We start from the raw sequence: 18,512 nt of genomic DNA, 5'->3' as shown, positions 1-18,512 counted from the left end.
ACCTATACTCACATGATTTGTTACTTGCCCACTTTTTGTTTTAAATGGAGTTTAGACTTGCAAAAACTCATCAGTGAGTTGATCATTTGTTTGAACAATGGTGTTTTAGACCAAAAAAAGTAAGTTTTCATGAATTCTTCTCCTGCGTCAGAAAGGTAGTGTGTAAAGCCATGGATGAAAAAGAAAAGTTAAATAAAATGCTTATATACTTTATAGTTTGCACAACATCTAGAAATTCCTAATAACTAATTTTCCTGTTTCACATTAAAAACATAAAATTCTGTGTTGAGCTGAGGTTAAACTGTCAATCGCTGCTGGCTTGCTGTTGCCTTGTGAGATCTCTGGTAGAGAGTTTTGGTTTAACCCTGTCAAATAGGGAAGCAGTTCTTACCTATCTCTCCAGGATTGCTTGATGAGTAGTGGAAAGTTTGCAAAGAATTGAGTATTTACCATCACCTTTAGTTTACTTAGTGTGTGATGGTTTCATTAGATATAGTTCATCTGAGGGAAAATAATAACACCCAAACATGATATTAAACGCATGAAGTTCAAAGTAATCATAGCTGTTTAAACTCTATTGTAATGTTCTGGTGATTATTTCATAGAAAGATAGATAAACTGTATTATTGAATCTGCAATTGGAAGAACATTAGAAACACAGGAAAAGGAAACAGAATGTTCTTTTGACACAGGTACTCATCTGCTAGTCAGCAGTTGTGCTTTTTGTACTTCGTTTGTTGTGAGATCCGCTAGTTGCCACACAGAAATATTTCTATGTACTACGATGTGGGAGAAGACTCTATATCATTTAGTCTTCAATATTAATTTGGTCATAGTCATTACTATAAACCTACTATTGGATCCAAAATCAATTCCTCTGAGTCTAGACTATAAAAGGGATCACAAATTACATTCACAAGCCAATTTCCCCCATGTTTTCCTTCTAGCAACCAGGCCTCCTGGTATGTGCCACTCAGATGAATTTCAGTGCCAAGAAGATGGTATCTGCATCCCGAACTTCTGGGAATGTGATGGGCATCCAGACTGCCTCTATGGATCTGATGAGCACAATGCCTGTGTCCCCAAGACTTGCCCTTCATCATATTTCCACTGTGATAATGGAAACTGCATCCACAGGGCATGGCTCTGTGATCGGGACAATGACTGCGGGGATATGAGTGATGAGAAAGACTGCCCTACTCAGCCCTTTCGCTGTCCTAGTTGGCAATGGCAGTGTCTTGGCCATAACATCTGTGTGAATCTGAGTGTAGTGTGTGATGGCATCTTTGACTGCCCCAATGGGACAGATGAGTCCCCACTTTGCAGTAAGTTTCCTGACCACAGTTTACTGGCCATAAACTCATTCTGAACAGTAACCTGGTGTGCATCACCATTGTCACAGTCACTGTGTAGCTTTGTAGGAAGGATTTCAGTTCCTCTATGAGTTCACATCTGTGTAGGGGGTAACCATAATTGAATTCAAATACATCACCATTGGATAATTTTCTGATTAAATCCTTTGTACTTGGTTATGTGTTTTTACTTCTTTTTATGTCTTTGTTTCAAAAAATGAGACTAAATTGAGGCCATTAGATTGTCAAATTAAATTTGGTTCTGTTGGTAATGTGCTTATTAAGTTTTCTAACTTTAATATTTTCTAATTTCAATCAGAACTTGTCACAAAAAAATGAAGTCCAGGGATTTGTGTTGCTGTGATTAAAGCGCTGTGATTGGCATGTAATCCTAATTACTGTCATTTCTTTCTTTCCTCTTTAATCAATGCTCACTCTCAGATGAACCCCAGCCAGGTATGATTGTGAAGTATTTCAGATTCTTATGATTTCATATGTGTTGTGTTTGTTCTGAAAATGTCCTGATTATATTAACTTACTTCCCTTTCTAATGCATGTTCTGTGTTATGACTCTTACAAATATGTTAGAGTACACATGGAAATAGAAGGCATTTGCATCCCCAGGCATGTGAACTGTCTTAGGGTGGTTTTAGGCATTTTCATTTTGGCCCTGAAAGTAAGGCATGATGATATGTTATCGGATCTGTGTACTCTAATGTTTCAATGACCTTTCCCCTTTGGTTTGTTCACTTCATAGATTTTCTGGTCTTTTCTCTTAAATGTTTGTCTATCTTCCATTTCTGTATAGACAGTAGAATTTCAGAGGAAGAAAATGAGAAACCATTTTAGGTGTCTTTGCATGCTCTATCAATAACACTTTTCTTCCTTGATGTCAACAATATTTTCCCAAGGGTTCTCATTGCATTAAATGGAGTTATACTATTGGGTTGTAGTGAAGAAGGTGATCGTACTCCAATGGATATGAAAGATGGTAAATCCTCAGGCAAATTAGAGCAAACCCTGAACAGCCTGTGGAACTCACCCAAGTGCATGCTGCACTTAGCTCTTGTCTGGGCATCATATTGAAGGTGGCATGAGACTGCATAATAAATATTGCATAAGAGTGAATCAAAGAAGCAAAGATTCTTGATTTTCTTTTTTCATTATTCCCTTTCTTTTTTCTAGATGGGAACAGCTGCTCAGATTTCAATGGTGGTTGTACTCACGAGTGTGTTCAAGAGCCCTTTGGGGCTAAATGCCTATGTCCATTGGGATTCTTACTTGCCAATGATTCTAAGACCTGTGAAGACATAGATGAATGTGATATTCCAGGCTCTTGTAGCCAGCACTGTTACAATATGAGAGGTTCTTTCCGGTGCTCATGTGATACAGGCTACATGTTAGAAAGTGATGGGAGGACTTGCAAAGTTACAGGTAATTGCTGAACTAACCCTAGCCAGTTTATCGGCACATCCCAGAGCTTAAAATCAGATGGCACATGTAGGCATTTGACAATGATGATTAGGAGTTAGATCGACTTGAATCCTGGAAAGATTATGCAATCTCTTTAAACCTCAATTTTTTTGTGAGGATTAAATGGGGTAATACACATTAAAATCTTGGTGTATTTTGGAAAATAGAGGTTAAAACATATACAAGTCAATGATTTTTTGAGTATTTAAAATAGTACCAAATGGCTTTTATATAATTTAAAATGACTTCTATATTATATTGAAGCATCTTTATATAATGCTTAATTGAATTCAACCAATATTAATTCAATTTCTGCTATAAGCAAGTGATTTTTACTATGTATTAGGATATTGATTTGACCACTTTCAAAGTGACCAAATAGAGGAAGCTAAAACAAAAACAGGAAGTTTCTTTCTTTTACATGTAGTAGGAATCTGGACGTCAGACTGTCCAGGGCATGGGTCTGCTCTGTTATCCTCATCATGTGGCTTACATTAAGGGTTCCAGTGCTCCAGGTTTTAGCTTCTCTTAGAAAGTAGGAAAGGGAAAGAGAAAGTGGAAGGCAAGCAGCTTCCTTTTTAGAATGTGACCTGAAATTTGATTCGTAATTTCTACTCACATCCTATTGGTCAGAACTTAGTCATGTGGTCACTCCAAACTTCAGTGGAGGGAGAGAAATGTCTCTGGCTGGAGGGTCTGTGCCAAGCTAAAACTTGGCATGCTTTATTACTAAAAAGAAAAAGAAGAGAGGGGGTGTTGGGAGAATTAGAACTCTCTACCATAGCTGAGGGCCTCAGAAAACAGAAATATTTAAGACATGATTCCTGCTATCCAGAAGCCTACAATCTATTAAATAGTAAGGAAGATAAACAAAGTACAAAAATAAATACAGTAAAAGGAAGAATGTAAGCATAATTTACTCTAGACTAGTATTTAGAAACAAATTTAAATATAACCCAAGAAAGAGTCTATTTTAAGTACTCATGAAAACCAGCTAACTATTAAGGTTAAGAATGAAGTGATTAAAATCATTCTTATGGGGTTTCCTCCCCTCCCCACCAACTTACAGTTTGGAATTACACCTTCTTTCTGTTACAAAAAGTACTGAATCAAAAGTTTCACAGAATTGTTTTGTGTTTTCTCCTAGTATCATTGACATTTTTGCATTTTTTTCTTGAACAGCATCTGAGAGTCTGCTGTTACTTGTGGCAAGTCAGAACAAAATTATTGCCGACAGTGTCACCTCCCAGGTCCACAATATCTATTCACTGGTCGAGAATGGTTCTTACATTGTAGCTGTTGATTTTGATTCAATTAGTGGTCGTATCTTTTGGTCTGATGCAACTCAGGGTAAAACCTGGAGTGCGTTTCAAAATGGAACGGACAGAAGAGTGGTAAGTACATTTCTGTTGACCTTTGGCCTGGCTAGTTCCTCTGTCTTGGGTCTGTTTGCTGTTATTCACCAGTGAGAGAAGGCCCTACCTCATCTGGGTAGCTCTCATGGTACCTTCTGGGCCACATCACACCCAAGAGACTTGCATGTTCATAACTACGAATTTATGGCTGTTTTAGATAGGAGGGTGGCCTCTAAATGCAGATGTATGATTCTGAATTCCAGGTCAGGTGATGCAGAGACCTCACAATGTCTTTACGGTTCCTTTTGCAGTCTTTTCTTGTGGATGAGAGCAGAGGAAAAGGCAGGAAAGTTAAGGAGTTGCTTTTCTTAGCTTTAATTTAGTGATATTTCTCAATCCATTTCCCAGAATTTCAGTTTCTTGGCTCCTGATAGTTACATTTCCTTTGCCTCTTACAACTGTATTTTATAATTGTTGGTGCTTAATTAATAGAGATATTATTCTTTGCATGCAAACACTATAACGTTTTGTAATGTTGCCAACTAAGCAAATGGATAGAGCTTTTTCTTAATTGCAAAAACTTTTGATACCAAAACGAAACTATGCACTAACCCAACAATGAAGTTATCTTAGAATATTCAGTGTGACAAAATCTTGTATACTTTTCTCGGAAAACCCTACTGTTGATTTGGTGGTTAGCTACATGAGGGGACAAAATTTTCTAATCCCCACAAGTAATTATAGGACAAGTTAGATGGTTTAATCTAGATTTTTTTTTTTTTTTTTTTTTTTTTTTTTTTTTTTTTACTAAATGATTCCACTTGTATTTGAAATATCAAAAAAACAAACTCAGAAGCAGAGGGTAGACTGGCCAGGAGCTGTGATGCATAGGTGTGATTAGAGTACAAAGTTTTAGATATACCACATAAATAAGTTCAGGAGGTCTAATTTACAGCAGAGTGCTTATAGCTGTGAATACTGTATTGCATACTTAAAATATAATAGGAGGGTGAATTTTATGTTAATTATTCTTTTTTTTTTTTTTCTTTTTCTTTTATTGTAATTATTATTATTATTATTATTATTATACTTTAGGTTTTATGGTACATGTGCCCAATGTGCAGTAAGTTACATATGTATACATGTGCCGTGCTGGTGCACTGCACCCACCAACTCGTCATCTAGCATTAGGTATATCTCCCAATGTTATCCCTCCCCCCTCCCCCCAACCCACAACAGTCCCTGAAGTGTGATGTTCCCCTTCCTGTGTCCATGTGTTCTCATTGTTCAATTCCCACCTATGAGTGAGAATATGCGGTGTTTGGTTTTTTGTTCTTGCGATAGTTTACTGAGAATGATGATTTCCAATTTCATCCATGTCCCTACAAAGGACGTGAACTCATCATTTCTTATGGCTGCATAGTATTCCATGGTGTAGATGTGCCACATTTTCTTAATCCAGTCTATCATTGTTGGACATTTGGGTTGGTTCCAAGTCTTTGCTATTGTGAATAATGCGGCAATAAACATACGTGTGCATGTGTCTTTATAGCAGCATGATTTATAGTCCTTTGGGTATATACCCAGTAATGGGATGGCTGGGTCGAATGGAATTTCTAGTTCTAGATCCCTGAGGAATCGCCACACTGACTTCCACAAGGGTTGAACTAGTTTACAGTCCCACCAACAGTGTAAAAGTGTTTCTATTTCTCCACATCCTCTCCAGCACCTGTTGTTTCCTGACTTTTTAATGATCGCCATTCTAACTGGTGTGAGATGGTATCTCATTGTGGTTTTGATTTGCATTTCTCTGATGGCCAGTGATGGTGAGCATTTTTTCATGTGTCTTTTGGCTGCATAAATGTCTTCTTTTGAGAAGTGTCTGTTCATGTCCTTCGCCCACTTTTTGATGGGGTTGTTTGTTTTTTTCTTGTAAATTTGTTGGAGTTCATTGTAGATTCTGGATATTAGCCCTTTGTCAGATGAGTAGGTTGCGAAAATTTTCTCCCATTTTGTAGGTTGCCTGTTCACTCTGATGGTAGTTTCCTTTGCTGTGCAGAAGCTCTTTAGTTTAATTAGATCCCATTTGTCAATTTTGGCTTTTGTTGCCATTGCTTTTGGTGTTTTAGACATGAAGTCCTTGCCCATGCCTATGTCCTGAATGGTATTGCCTAGGTTTTCTTCTAGGGTTTTTATGGTTTTAGGTCTAACATTTAAGTCTTTAATCCATCTTGAATTGATTTTTGTATAAGGTGTAAGGAAGGGATCCAGTTTCAGCTTTCTACATATGGCTAGCCAGTTTTCCCAGCACCATTGATTAAATAGGGAATCCTTTCCCCATTTCTTGTTTTTCTCAGGTTTGTCAAAGATCAGATGGTTGTAGATATGTGGCATTATTTCTGACGGCTCTGTTCTGTTCCATTGATCTATATCTCTGTTTTGGTACCAGTACCATGCTGTTTTGGTTACTGTAGCCTTGTAGTATAGTTTGAAGTCAGGTAGCGTGATGCCTCCAGCTTTGTTCTTTTGGCTTAGGATTGACTTGGCGATGCGGGCTCTTTTTTGGTTCCATATGAACTTTAAAGTAGTTTTTTCCAATTCTGTGAAGAAAGTCATTGGTAGCTTGATGGGGATGGCATTGAATCTGTAAATTACCTTGGGAAGGATGGCCATTTTCATGATATTGATTCTTCCTACCCATGAGCATGGAATGTTCTTCCATTTGTTTGTATCCTCTTTTATTTCCTTGAGCAGTGGTTTGTAGTTCTCCTTGAAGAGGTCTTTCACATCCCTTGTAAGTTGGATTCCTAGGTATTTTATTCTCTTTGAAGCAATTGTGAATGGGAGTTCACTCATGATTTGGCTCTCTGTTTGTCTGTTATTGATGTATAAGAATGCTTGTGATTTTTGCACATTGATTTTGTATCCTGAGACTTTGCTGAAGTTGCTTATCAGCTTAAGGAGATTTTGGGCTGAGACAATGGGGTTTTCTAGATATACTATCATGTCATCTGCAAACAGGGACAATTTGACTTCCTCTTTTCCTAATTGAATACCCTTGATTTCCTTCTCCTGCCTAATTGCCCTGGCCAGAACTTCCAACACTATGTTGAATAGAAGTGGCGAGAGAGGGCATCCCTGTCTTGTGCCAGTTTTCAAAGGGAATGCTTTCAGTTTTTGCCCATTCAGTATGATATTGGCTGTGGGTTTGTCATAAATAGCTCTTATTATTTTGAGATACATCCCATCAATTCCTAATTTATTGAGAGTTTTTAGCATGAAGGGTTGTTGAATTTTGTCAAAGGCCTTTTCTGCATCTATTGAGATAATCATGTGGTTTTTGTCTTTGGTTCTGTTTATATGCTGGATTACATTTATTGATTTGCGTATATTGAACCAGCCTTGCATCCCAGGGATGAAGCCCACTTGATCATGGTGGATAAGCTTTTTAATGTGCTGCTGGATTCTGTTTGCCAGTATTTTATTGAGGATTTTTGCATCAATGTTCATCAAGGATATTGGTCTAAAATTCTCTTTTTTTGTTGTGTCTCTGCCAGGCTTTGGTATCAGGATGATGCTGGCCTCATAAAATGAGTTAGGGAGGATTCCTTCTTTTTCTATTGATTGGAATAGTTTCAGAAGGAATGGTACCAGCTCCTCCTTGTACCTCTGGTAGAATTCGGCTGTGAACCCATCTGGTCCTGGATTTTTTTGGTTGGTAAGCTATTGATTATTGCCATAATTTCAGCTCCTGTTATTGGTCTATTCAGAGATTGAACTTCTTCTTGGTTTAGTCTTGGGAGGGTGTATGTGTTGAGGAATTTATCCATTTCTTCTAGATTTTCTAGTTTATTTGCATAGAGGTGTTTGTAATATTCTCTGATGGTAGTTTGTATTTCTGTGGGATCAGTGGTGATATCCCCTTTATCATTTTTTATTGCATCTATTTGATTCTTCTCTCTTTTTTTCTTTATTAATCTTGCTAGCGGTCTATCAATTTTGTTGATCCTTTCAAAAAACCAGCTCCTGGATTCATTTATTTTTTGAAGGGTTTTTTGTGTCTCTATTTCCTTCAGTTCTGCTCTGATTTTAGTTATTTCTTGCCTTCTGCTAGCTTTTGAATGTGTTTGCTCTTGCTTTTCTAGTTCTTTTAATTGTGATGTTAGGGTGTCAATTTTGGATCTTTCCTGCTTTCTCTTGTGGGCATTTAGTGCTATAAATTTCCCTCTACACACTGCTTTGAATGCATCCCAGAGATTCTGGTATGTTGTGTCTTGGTTCTCGTTGGTTTCAAAGAACATCTTTATTTCTGCCTTCATTTCGTTATGTACCCAGTAGTCATTCAGGAGCAGGTTGTTCAGTTTCCACGTAGTTGAGCGGTTTTGAGTGAGATTCTTAATCCTGAGTTCTAGCTTGATTGCACTGTGATCTGAGAGACAGTTTGTTACAATTTCTGTTCTTTTACATTTATTGAGGAGAGCTTTACTTCCAAGGATATGGTCGATTTTGGAATAGGTGTGGTGTGGTGCTGAAAAAAATGTATATTCTGTTGATTTGGGGTGGAGAGTTCTGTAGATGTCTATTAGGTCTGCTTGGTGCAGAGCTGAGTTCAATTCCTGGGTATCCTTGTTGACTTTCTGTCTCGTTGATCTGTCTAATGTTGACAGTGGGGTGTTAAAGTCTCCCATTATTAATGTGTGGGAGTCTAAGTCTCTTTGTAGGTCACTCAGGACTTGCTTTATGAATCTGGGTGCTCCTGTATTGGGTGCATATATATTTAGGATAGTTAGCTCTTCTTGTTGAATTAATCCCTTTACCATTATGTAATGGCCTTCTTTGTCTCTTTTGATCTTTGTTGGTTTAAAGTCTGTTTTATCAGAGACTAGGATTGCAACCCCTGCCTTTTTTTGTTTTCCATTTGCTTGGTAGATCTTCCTCCATCCTTTTATTTTGAGCCTATGTGTGTCTCTGCACGTGAGATGGGTTTCCTGAATACAGCACACTGATGGGTCTTGAGTCTTTATCCAATTTGCCAGTCTGTGTCTTTTAATTGGACCATTTAGTCCATTTACATTTAAAGTTAATATTGTTATGTGTGAATTTGATCCTGTCATTATGATGTTAGCTCGATGTTTTGCTCGTTAGTTGATGCAGTCTCTTCCTAGTCTCAATGGTCTTTACATTTCGGTATGATTTTGCAGTGGCTGGTACCGGTTGTGCCTTTCCATGTTTAGCGCTTCCTTCAAGAGCTCTTTTAGGGCAGGCCTGGTGGTGACAAAATCTCTCAGCATTTGCTTGTCTGTAAAGTATTTTATTTCTCCTTCACTTATGAAGCTTAGTTTGGCAGGATATGAAATTCTGGGTTGAAAATTCTTTTCTTTAAGAATGTTGAATATTGGCCCCCACTCTCTTCTGGCTTGTAGGGTTTCTGCCGAGAGATCCGCTGTTAGTCTGATGGGCTTCCCTTTGATGGTAACCCGTCCTTTCTCTCTGGCTGCCCTTAACATTTTTTCCTTCATTTCAACTTTGGTGAATCTGACAATTATGTGTCTTGGAGTTGCTCTTCTCGAAGAGTATCTTTGTGGCGTTCTCTGTATTTCCTGAATCTGAATGTTGGCCTGCCTTGCTAGATTGGGGAAGTTCTCCTGGATAATATCCTGCAGAGTGTTTTCCAACTTGTTTCCATTCTCCCCATCACTTTCAGGTACACCAATCAGACGTAGATTTGGTCTTTTCACATAGTCCCACATTTCTTGGAGGCTTTGCTCGTTTCTTTTTATTCTTTTTTCTCTAAACTTCCCTTCTCGCTTCATTTCATTCATTTCATCTTCCAGGGCTGATACCCTTTCTTCCATTTGATCGCATCGGCTCCTGAGGCTTCTGCATTCTTCACGTAGTTCTCGAGCCTTGGTTTTCAGCTCCATCAGCTCCTTTAAGCACTTCTCTGTATTGGTTATTCTAGTTATACATTCTTCTAAATTTTTTTCAAATTTTTCAACTTCTTTGCCTTTGGATTGTATATCCTCCCGTAGCTCGGAGTAATTTGATCGTCTGAAGCCTTCTTCTCTCAGCTCGTCAAAGTCATTCTCCGTCCAGCTTTGTTCCGTTGCTGGTGAGGAACTGCGTTCCTTTGGAGGAGGAGAGGTACTCTGGTTTTTAGAGTTTCCAGTTTTTCTGCTCTGTTTTTTCCCCATCTTTGTGGTTTTATCTACTTTTGGTCTTTGATGATGGTGATGTACAGATGGGTTTTTGGTGTGGATGTCCTTTCTGTTAGTTTTCCTTCTAACAGACAGAACCCTCAGCTGCAGGTCTGTTGGAGTACCTGGCCGGCCGTGTGAGGTGTCAGTCTGCCCCTGCTGGGGGGTGCCTCCCAGTTAGGCTGCTCGGGGGTCAGGGGTCAGGGACCCACTTGAGGAGGCAGTCAGCCCGTTCTCAGATCTGCAGCTGCGTGCTGGGAGAACCACTGCTCTCCTCACAGCTGTCAGACAGGGACATTTAAGTCTGCAGAGGTTACTGCTGTCTTTTTGTTTGTCTGTGCCCTGCCCCCAGAGGTGGAGCCTACAGAGGCAGGCAGGCCTCCTTGAGCTGTGGTGGGCTCCACCCAGTTCAAGCTTCCAGGCTGCTTTGTTTACCTAAGCGAGCCTGGGCAATGGCGGGCACCCCTCCCCCAGCCTCGCTGCCGACTTGCTGCTTGATCTCAAACTGCTGTGCTAGCAATCAGCGAGACTCCGTGGGCGTAGGACCCTCTGAGCCAGGTGCGGGCTATACTCTCCTGGGGCACCGTTTCCTAAGCCCGTCGGAAAAGCACAGTATTCGGGTGGGAGTGGCCCGATTTTCCAGGTGCCGTCTGTCACCTCTGGAAGGGGAACTCCCTGACCCCTTGCGCTTCCCGAGTGAGGCAATGCCTCGCCCCTGCTTCGGCTGGCGCACGGTGCACTCACCCACTGACCTGCACCCACTGTCTGGCACTCCCTAGTGAGATGAACACGGTACCTCAGATGGAAATGCAGAAATCACGCGTCCTCTGCGTCGCTCGCGCTGGGAGCTGTAGACCGGAGCTGTTCCTATTCGGCCATCTTCTAGATTTTTATATAATAGCCGTGTTTGCATTCATTTATTTGCTCTAGAATTCACTCTTTATTCACTTTTGTCTTTAGGTATTTGACAGTAGCATCATCTTGACTGAAACTATTGCAATAGATTGGGTAGGTCGTAATCTTTACTGGACAGACTATGCTCTGGAAACAATTGAAGTCTCCAAAATTGATGGGAGCCACCGGACTGTGCTGATTAGTAAAAACCTAACAAATCCAAGAGGACTAGCATTAGATCCCAGAATGAAGTAAGACTTTTTTTTTTTAAATTATGTTGCCTCGACATGGTTATGATGAGGGAAAAACAACAATAACATGATGTAGTTGATATGCATGTTGTTGATATGGAAAATTTTAAATGATCCCTTGTTTAAACATGGTAGGTGTCCAACTGGATGTTGCTATCTCTCCTTCATCTGAATCATCCTTTTCATAAAGTACATAAGAGCAATTGATTGTTTACTTTATTTTAAGATCACATTGATTTATTAGCTTGGCAAAACAATTTTTGAAATGTCATATAATTAAAAATTAAGTTTCTAATTACTGCATGCAGTAATAGTCCATAGAGGGGCCAGTTTGATGTAACTTTGACAACTCATGATTATACAACAAAAAAGCTGGATTTTTCTGCTTCAGTTTTATGTTGTTTAGTAGAGCTCCCTTTTAAGTCATACAAGGAAGGCAGTTTTTGCCTGCTGATCCTGAAGGGAAGATAGAGAAATTCCCCCCGTGTGTTTGGAAATCTTTGAGGATTTCTTTCCCTGAATTTACTTATATTTTATAACTTAGATTCTTTTCTGCAGGATGGTAAATTAGGCAAGTTATGTTCAATGTGATGTTGACTTCCTAGATATTGTAAAGTATTACACACCACTGAAATTTATGATGAATCCCTGCTGAAGAATAAATTGATTTCCTTATCTAAAAACATGACAGGGTAGACAAACAAGGACAGATGGGTTTTTCTAGATCAACTATTTGTGGATTATAAACAAACATGAATTGGCATTGAGACATTTCAATGTCATAATGTACTACGTTATGACATTATGTATTACATGTTGTATGAACATTATAAAAATACCCAGATGGGTTGTGATTGTGTTATGACAGTTTTGCTTTGTGACACTTAGAGAAAATAATAAACTCTGTGAATATATTCTGAACCAAAGATGATTTATTTTAAGCAGGGCATAAACAGGATGTTGTATTATTTAAAATGACAGTTATTTTTAATATTTAAATACGTCCCCTCCAATTGGTAACTCATTCCCTTTCCCAGTGAGCATCTACTGTTCTGGTCTGACTGGGGCCACCACCCTCGCATCGAGCGAGCCAGCATGGACGGCAGCATGCGCACTGTCATCGTCCAGGACAAGATCTTCTGGCCCTGCGGCTTAACTATTGACTACCCCAACAGACTGCTCTACTTCATGGACTCCTATCTTGATTACATGGACTTTTGTGATTATAGTGGACACCATCGGAGACAGGTGATAGCCAGTGATTTGGTAAGTTGGTGGTGAGGAAAACCAAATTAAAACTACAGTCGTGGATAGGTAGAAATCAGACGAGTATCAGAAAAGCTAAGAAATTAATTTTTGTGTCATAGACATTGTCAGGTCAATCCAGGAAATACCAGCAACAGTGAGAGGCAGTCTATCCCATATGACTAACCGGAAAATGAATATTTTCATTCCAGTTCATGGTCAGATTGTGCCATATCCAGGAAGGATTTTTATAGCTCGTGTGATTTAGTTGAGCTGTAGATGTGAATCTGTTGCTTCTATACCTTTAAAAATTGTGTCAAGTGGCCGGGCGCGGTGGCTCACGCCTGTAATCCTAGCACTTTGGGAGGCCAAGGTGGGTGGATCATCTGAGGTCAGGAGTTTGAGACCAGCCTGGCCAACATGGTGAAACCTCATCTCTACTAAAAATACACAAATTAGCCAGTGTGGTAGCACACGCCTATAGTCTCAGCTACTCGGGAAGCTGAGACAGGAAAATTGCCTGAACCCGGGAGGCAGAGGTTGCAGTGAGCTGAGATTGCGTCACTGCACTCCAGCCTAGGTGACAGAGCGAGACTCCATCTAAAAAAAAAAAAAAATTTTTTTTCAAGCAAAAATTTATAACTTAACTTGGCCAGGCACATTGTCTCACATCTGTAATCCTAGCAGTTTGGGAGGCTGAGGTTGGTGGATCGCTTGAGCCCAGGAGTTCAAGACCAGCCTGGGTAACATGGCAAAACCCCATTTCTCCAAAAAAATACAAAAATTAGCTGGGCATGGTGGTGTGTGCCTATAGTCCCAACTACTTGGGAGGCTGAGGTGGGAGGATCGCCTGAATCCAGGGAGGTCAAGGCTGTAGTGAGCTGTGATTGTGCCATTGTACTCCAGCCTGGGTGACAGAGTGAGACCCTGTTTTCAAAAAAAAAAAAAAAAAAATTAACTAGATTTATATTTCTCAGTCCTGTTCTTTACGTAATATTTTTTATTCAATAAATTCTATTGAATTTATTTTCACAAGTTAAATGGGAAAATAAAGAAAATAGATATTTTATCAAAGAGCTGTTGTTGACCCCCATTAAAAATAGGAATGCTTTTACACTGTTGGTGGGAGTGTAAATTAGTTCAACCATTGTGGAAGATAGTGTGGCAATTCCTCAGGGATCTAGTACCAGAAATACCATTTGACCCAGCAACCCCATTACTGGGTATATACCCAAAGGATTATAAATCATTCTACTATAAAGACACATGCACGCATATGTTATTGCAGCACTATTTACAATAGCAAAGACTTGGAACTAACACAAATGCCCATTAATGATAGACATATACATCATGGAATACTAAGCAGCCATAAAAAAGAATGAGTTCATGTCCTTTGCAGGGATATGAATGAAGCTGGAAACTGTCATTTGCAGCAAACTAACACAAGAACAGAAAACCAAACACCGCATGTTGTCACTCATAAGTGAGTTGAACAATGAGAACACATGCACCCAGGGAGGGGAACATCACACGCACACAGGGAGGGGAACATCACACACCAGGGCCTTTCAGTGGGTGGGGGCAAGGGGAGGGAGAGCATTAAGACAAATATCTAATGCATGTGAGGGTTAAAACCTAGATGATGGGTTGATGGGTGCAGCAAACCACCATGGCACATGTACACCTATGTAACAAACCTGCACGGTCTGCACATGTATCCCAGAACTTAAAGTAAAATTTAAAAAAATAAATAAATAATAATTTTAAAAAGAGAAAAAATTGCCATTGTATAGTTGCTGTGACTTGAAGGAAAGATGCACCTAAACTATAACAGACTGATGTGAATCAGTGAGTGGCAGCACAATACCGTGGAAATAGCAGGCACAAGGGTGCTGGTGATGGAGTGAGGGCTGGGGCGTGGGAGTGGGAGATGAGGAGACTCTAAGCTCTCTAGTTCCATCTAACTTTTAACTAGTAGGTGATCCTGATATGTCACCTTGCTTTTTGTGCTTCAGTTTTGTTTTCATTTGTAAAATAGATGCCCAGTCTAATTACCAAGACAAACATAAAGAGTAAATGACATGTGGTATGTGAAAGGCTCTTGAATGGTTTAGTGGGATATAGGACGAATTGTGTATTTTTTGCCACTCTTTTGCACAATGACTTCCTTGTGTTTTTATTAAATAATGACTAAAGGAAACCGTCTTCTTGAGCAGATATTCTCTTTGACTCAGTGCACCTTGGCTTTGATTTTTGGATGAGGTCTCACTGTTCTCTTCTGCCTCACAGATTATACGGCATCCCTATGCCCTAACTCTCTTTGAAGACTCTGTGTACTGGACTGACCGTGCTACTCGTCGGGTTATGCGAGCCAACAAGTGGCATGGAGGGAATCAGTCAGTTGTAATGTATAATATTCAATGGCCCCTTGGGATTGTTGCAGTTCATCCTTCAAAACAACCAAATTGTGAGTGATACAGAGAAACATCCTGCCTAGGAGTAGCTTGGAAAACGCTGACCCTGGGAATGCTAAATGCACACTGTTACAGACCCATTTGTTTGGGCAATACATTTTCCTTTTCTCTTTACAAACCACCCCACTATATACTTTCCCCAGTCCTGACATTGCCATTACTTTTATTTACCATGGAAAATTCAAACCTAGGGTATAATAACAGCACATCTGGATTATATCATTTCAGCATTTGGCTGCTACCTCTGTGATCCTCACATGAGTCTCCGTTTCCTCAGCTGACAAATGGAGTACAGACCAGATAGTGCCTTCAATCCTCTTACCGCTATCACTCTGATTGAAAGCAGCTTACTTTTAGGACTAGTTTATTATGGCACCACTGCCTTCTAGGTGCTCTGCTGTAGCCAGCACTAGTTGTCCTAAAGTGTATGGTATGGGTGGCTAGGTGAAAGATTTGGCGTCCGTACTATTCTTTCTGGTGGGAGAGGGAGATAAGTCACTTAATCTTCACTTAATCCTCTCTCCTCAAAACTCTCCAATTGTTTCTCACACCCTTCAGCATGTGGTCGCTGCTATTTCCCTGCTCTCTTATCCCACTCACTGTTGCCACATTGGACTTCATTATGGTCCAAAAGCACAGCAGGCGACTCCCGCCTCTCAGCTTCTGCGCTAGCTCTTCCCTCTGCGTGGAACATCTCTCTTCCAGATCTCTGCATGAGTTGCTTCACGTGCCATTTAGGATTCTAGCCAAATGTCACTTTCTCAGAGAGGCCCTCATTGACCACTCTACCTAAAATAGCCACCCCCTCATAATTCTTTCGCTCTTTATCCTCATGTTCTGAAATCTCTCTCTCTCTCTCTCTGAGTTGTTTCTTTTTGCTCGAATATATACTCCGCTTTTATAGCGTCCCCAGTGCTTAGAATGGTGTTTGGTATACAGTGAATACCTACCATTTTTCTGGTGAATGAATGGATTAATAATCTATTAATAACATGGTATGTGTAATAAGAATATATAGGATCTAGGGAACATCCTGTGTGTGGGGACCACACAGAATCCTGATTTTCAAGGTGCAGAGACACACAGAGATATCATCAGTAGAAAAATAAAAGGTTATTATCTAACCAAAATCTGGAAAACTCTAGGTAAACTACAAGGTCACACATCAAACACACAATTTTTTTTTTTAATGCAAAAAGATCTCTTTTAGGTCAGGCAAGGAGACAGATTATTTGGTATCATATTTCTATTACGAGTTCCAGATTACTCAGTGGCTGCTTGTTCATAATCCAGTTATAGACTGGATTGATCTGTAACCTTGAGTCATTCTCCTCTCTCGTGTCTCTTATGAATTCTAAGTTGAAAGCCTAATGCTAGGGAAGTTGAAAGTGTGAGTAGTTCAGTGAAAACTAAACAAAAGAAAACAACAGGGTTAACAACGTACTTAAGCCTCCCAGTACTGGGGCTTCTGGAAGGACACTAAGAGCATGACTCTGTTTTGATTTTAATGTGGAGGTTTTCCACTTATTGGTGGTTTTTTCTCTTTCTCATGCAGCCGTGAATCCATGCGCTTTTTCCCGCTGCAGCCATCTCTGCCTGCTTTCCTCACAGGGGCCTCATTTTTACTCCTGTGTTTGTCCTTCAGGATGGAGTCTGTCTCCTGATCTCCTGAATTGCTTGAGAGGTATAGTATGCTCCTTATGTGTGCTCTGAAGATGGAGCTGGTCATAGTTTGTGCCAAGCGTGGAAACTCTAAACCCAATTGCAACTGAACATGTGCTGTGTCCTTTGATTCCTCAGGTGTCTGCGGAATGATGTGTGTTGTATGGGGTGATGTCACTGTGTGCCTTGGTTGTAATATAGTTTCTGTATATGGAACTAATGTTATCTGTGCATGTAATTGAACAATCTGTAAGCTCATATTTTCTCTCACCTGGGTACAGTTAGACTTCTCTGACAAGCCACGATAATGGGAAGTTCCAAATTCTGCACCTAAGAAGTAAACATTCTCAACGTTTGTGTACAGCTTCATTTTTCATGTCCATTGTCTCTTTCTCCCTCTTTTTTTTTTTCTTTTTTCTTTCTTTTTTTTTTTTTCTGAGACAGGGTCTTGCTCTGATGCCCAGACTATAGTGCAATGGCGTAATCATAGCTCACTGTAGCCTCCACTTTCTGGGCCCATGTGATTCTCCCACCTCAGCCTCCTGAGTAGATGAGACTATAGGCACATGCCACCACACCCGGCTAATTTTTGTATTTTTTGTAGAGACCGGGTTTTGCCATGTTGCCCAGGCTGGTCTCCAAGTTCTGCCCTCAGGCCATCCACTTGCCTTAGCCTCCCAAAGTGCTGGGATTACAGACATGAACCACTGCACCTGGCTCCATTGTCTCATTTTCATTCTTGTAACCAATAGTTAATGAGTGTTCTAGCCTGGGTCTTCTGACTCCAATTTCAGTACTGTTACTATTACCATCTGATACTTTAAGAAGGAGAATTGTGTCTGTATGAGATATTACAAGTGACTATTTGAGCAATTTAATGTTTATCTCATCCTAGAGATATTTTATTGGGTCGATTGAAGAGTGTGTGGAGGATTATACCAAGCACTTAAGGGAGTAAGAAAAGAAGGAATAGTTGCAGCCAGTTCACAAAAGAGATTTCTTCTGGAGTGTGTACTTGTATATAATACACTTAAAAATATAATTCCTTATTGCTTAAAAATCTAAGAAGTTACTCTAAACCCAAGTTCCCTTTCATTTCTCAGTGAAGAGAAGTGAATGAATATATTTTGATACTGATGAAAATTGTTGTAGACAAGTTCAACTTAAATGTTTAATGATCACATATTCCTAAATTAAGAGATAATAGAGTCCTAATCTAGAAGGAAATTTAGTTCTAATCTGGAATGGAAAATATATACTGAATTCAGGAAACTTTTAGTGTTTAGATATTATGCAGATGTAGGCTTACTGAAAATCAAATTCCATCGGCATGTAATATTGTGCAGTGATATTTTCATGATGAAAGATTTTAATTATTGGTAATTCTCACAGAGGGACTGGCATTTGCCATTTTTCCTCAGAGACTTATTATGTACCTAATCCTGGTTGACATTGTTTAATTTAGTGTGTCCCTAGAGTCTTTCAGGAGAAGATTAAACTGGGCTGTAGACATTTCGGATACAAAGCATTCTTTCAGCACACAAAGATTGTTAAATTGCACATTGGGGGTTGGTGTAATCAATATTACTCTCTGATGATGATTGAT

At 39.7% G+C, this 18,512-nt stretch overlaps 1 protein-coding gene across 1 annotated transcript in view; it reads left to right on the top strand.

Annotated features, from left to right (window-relative positions):
• Nucleotides 1-18,512, top strand: part of LRP2 (LDL receptor related protein 2) — a 231,935-nt gene that overhangs the window by 110,447 nt on the left and 102,976 nt on the right. Inside the window, exons 25-31 of the mRNA XM_054476935.2 lie at nt 948-1,325; nt 2,538-2,786; nt 4,008-4,219; nt 11,338-11,522; nt 12,560-12,788; nt 15,060-15,237; nt 16,800-16,928. Coding sequence (XP_054332910.1) covers nt 948-1,325; nt 2,538-2,786; nt 4,008-4,219; nt 11,338-11,522; nt 12,560-12,788; nt 15,060-15,237; nt 16,800-16,928 — 1,560 coding nt within the window. The remainder of the gene's footprint in view (nt 1-947; nt 1,326-2,537; nt 2,787-4,007; nt 4,220-11,337; nt 11,523-12,559; nt 12,789-15,059; nt 15,238-16,799; nt 16,929-18,512) is intronic.

This window comes from Pongo pygmaeus, chromosome 11 (assembly GCF_028885625.2).
Source record: "Pongo pygmaeus isolate AG05252 chromosome 11, NHGRI_mPonPyg2-v2.0_pri, whole genome shotgun sequence".
In the NCBI taxonomy this organism is placed as follows: Eukaryota; Metazoa; Chordata; class Mammalia; order Primates; family Hominidae; genus Pongo; species Pongo pygmaeus.
Note: the sequence above shows the minus strand (reverse complement) of the source record. Positions and strands in the feature narration are given on the sequence as shown.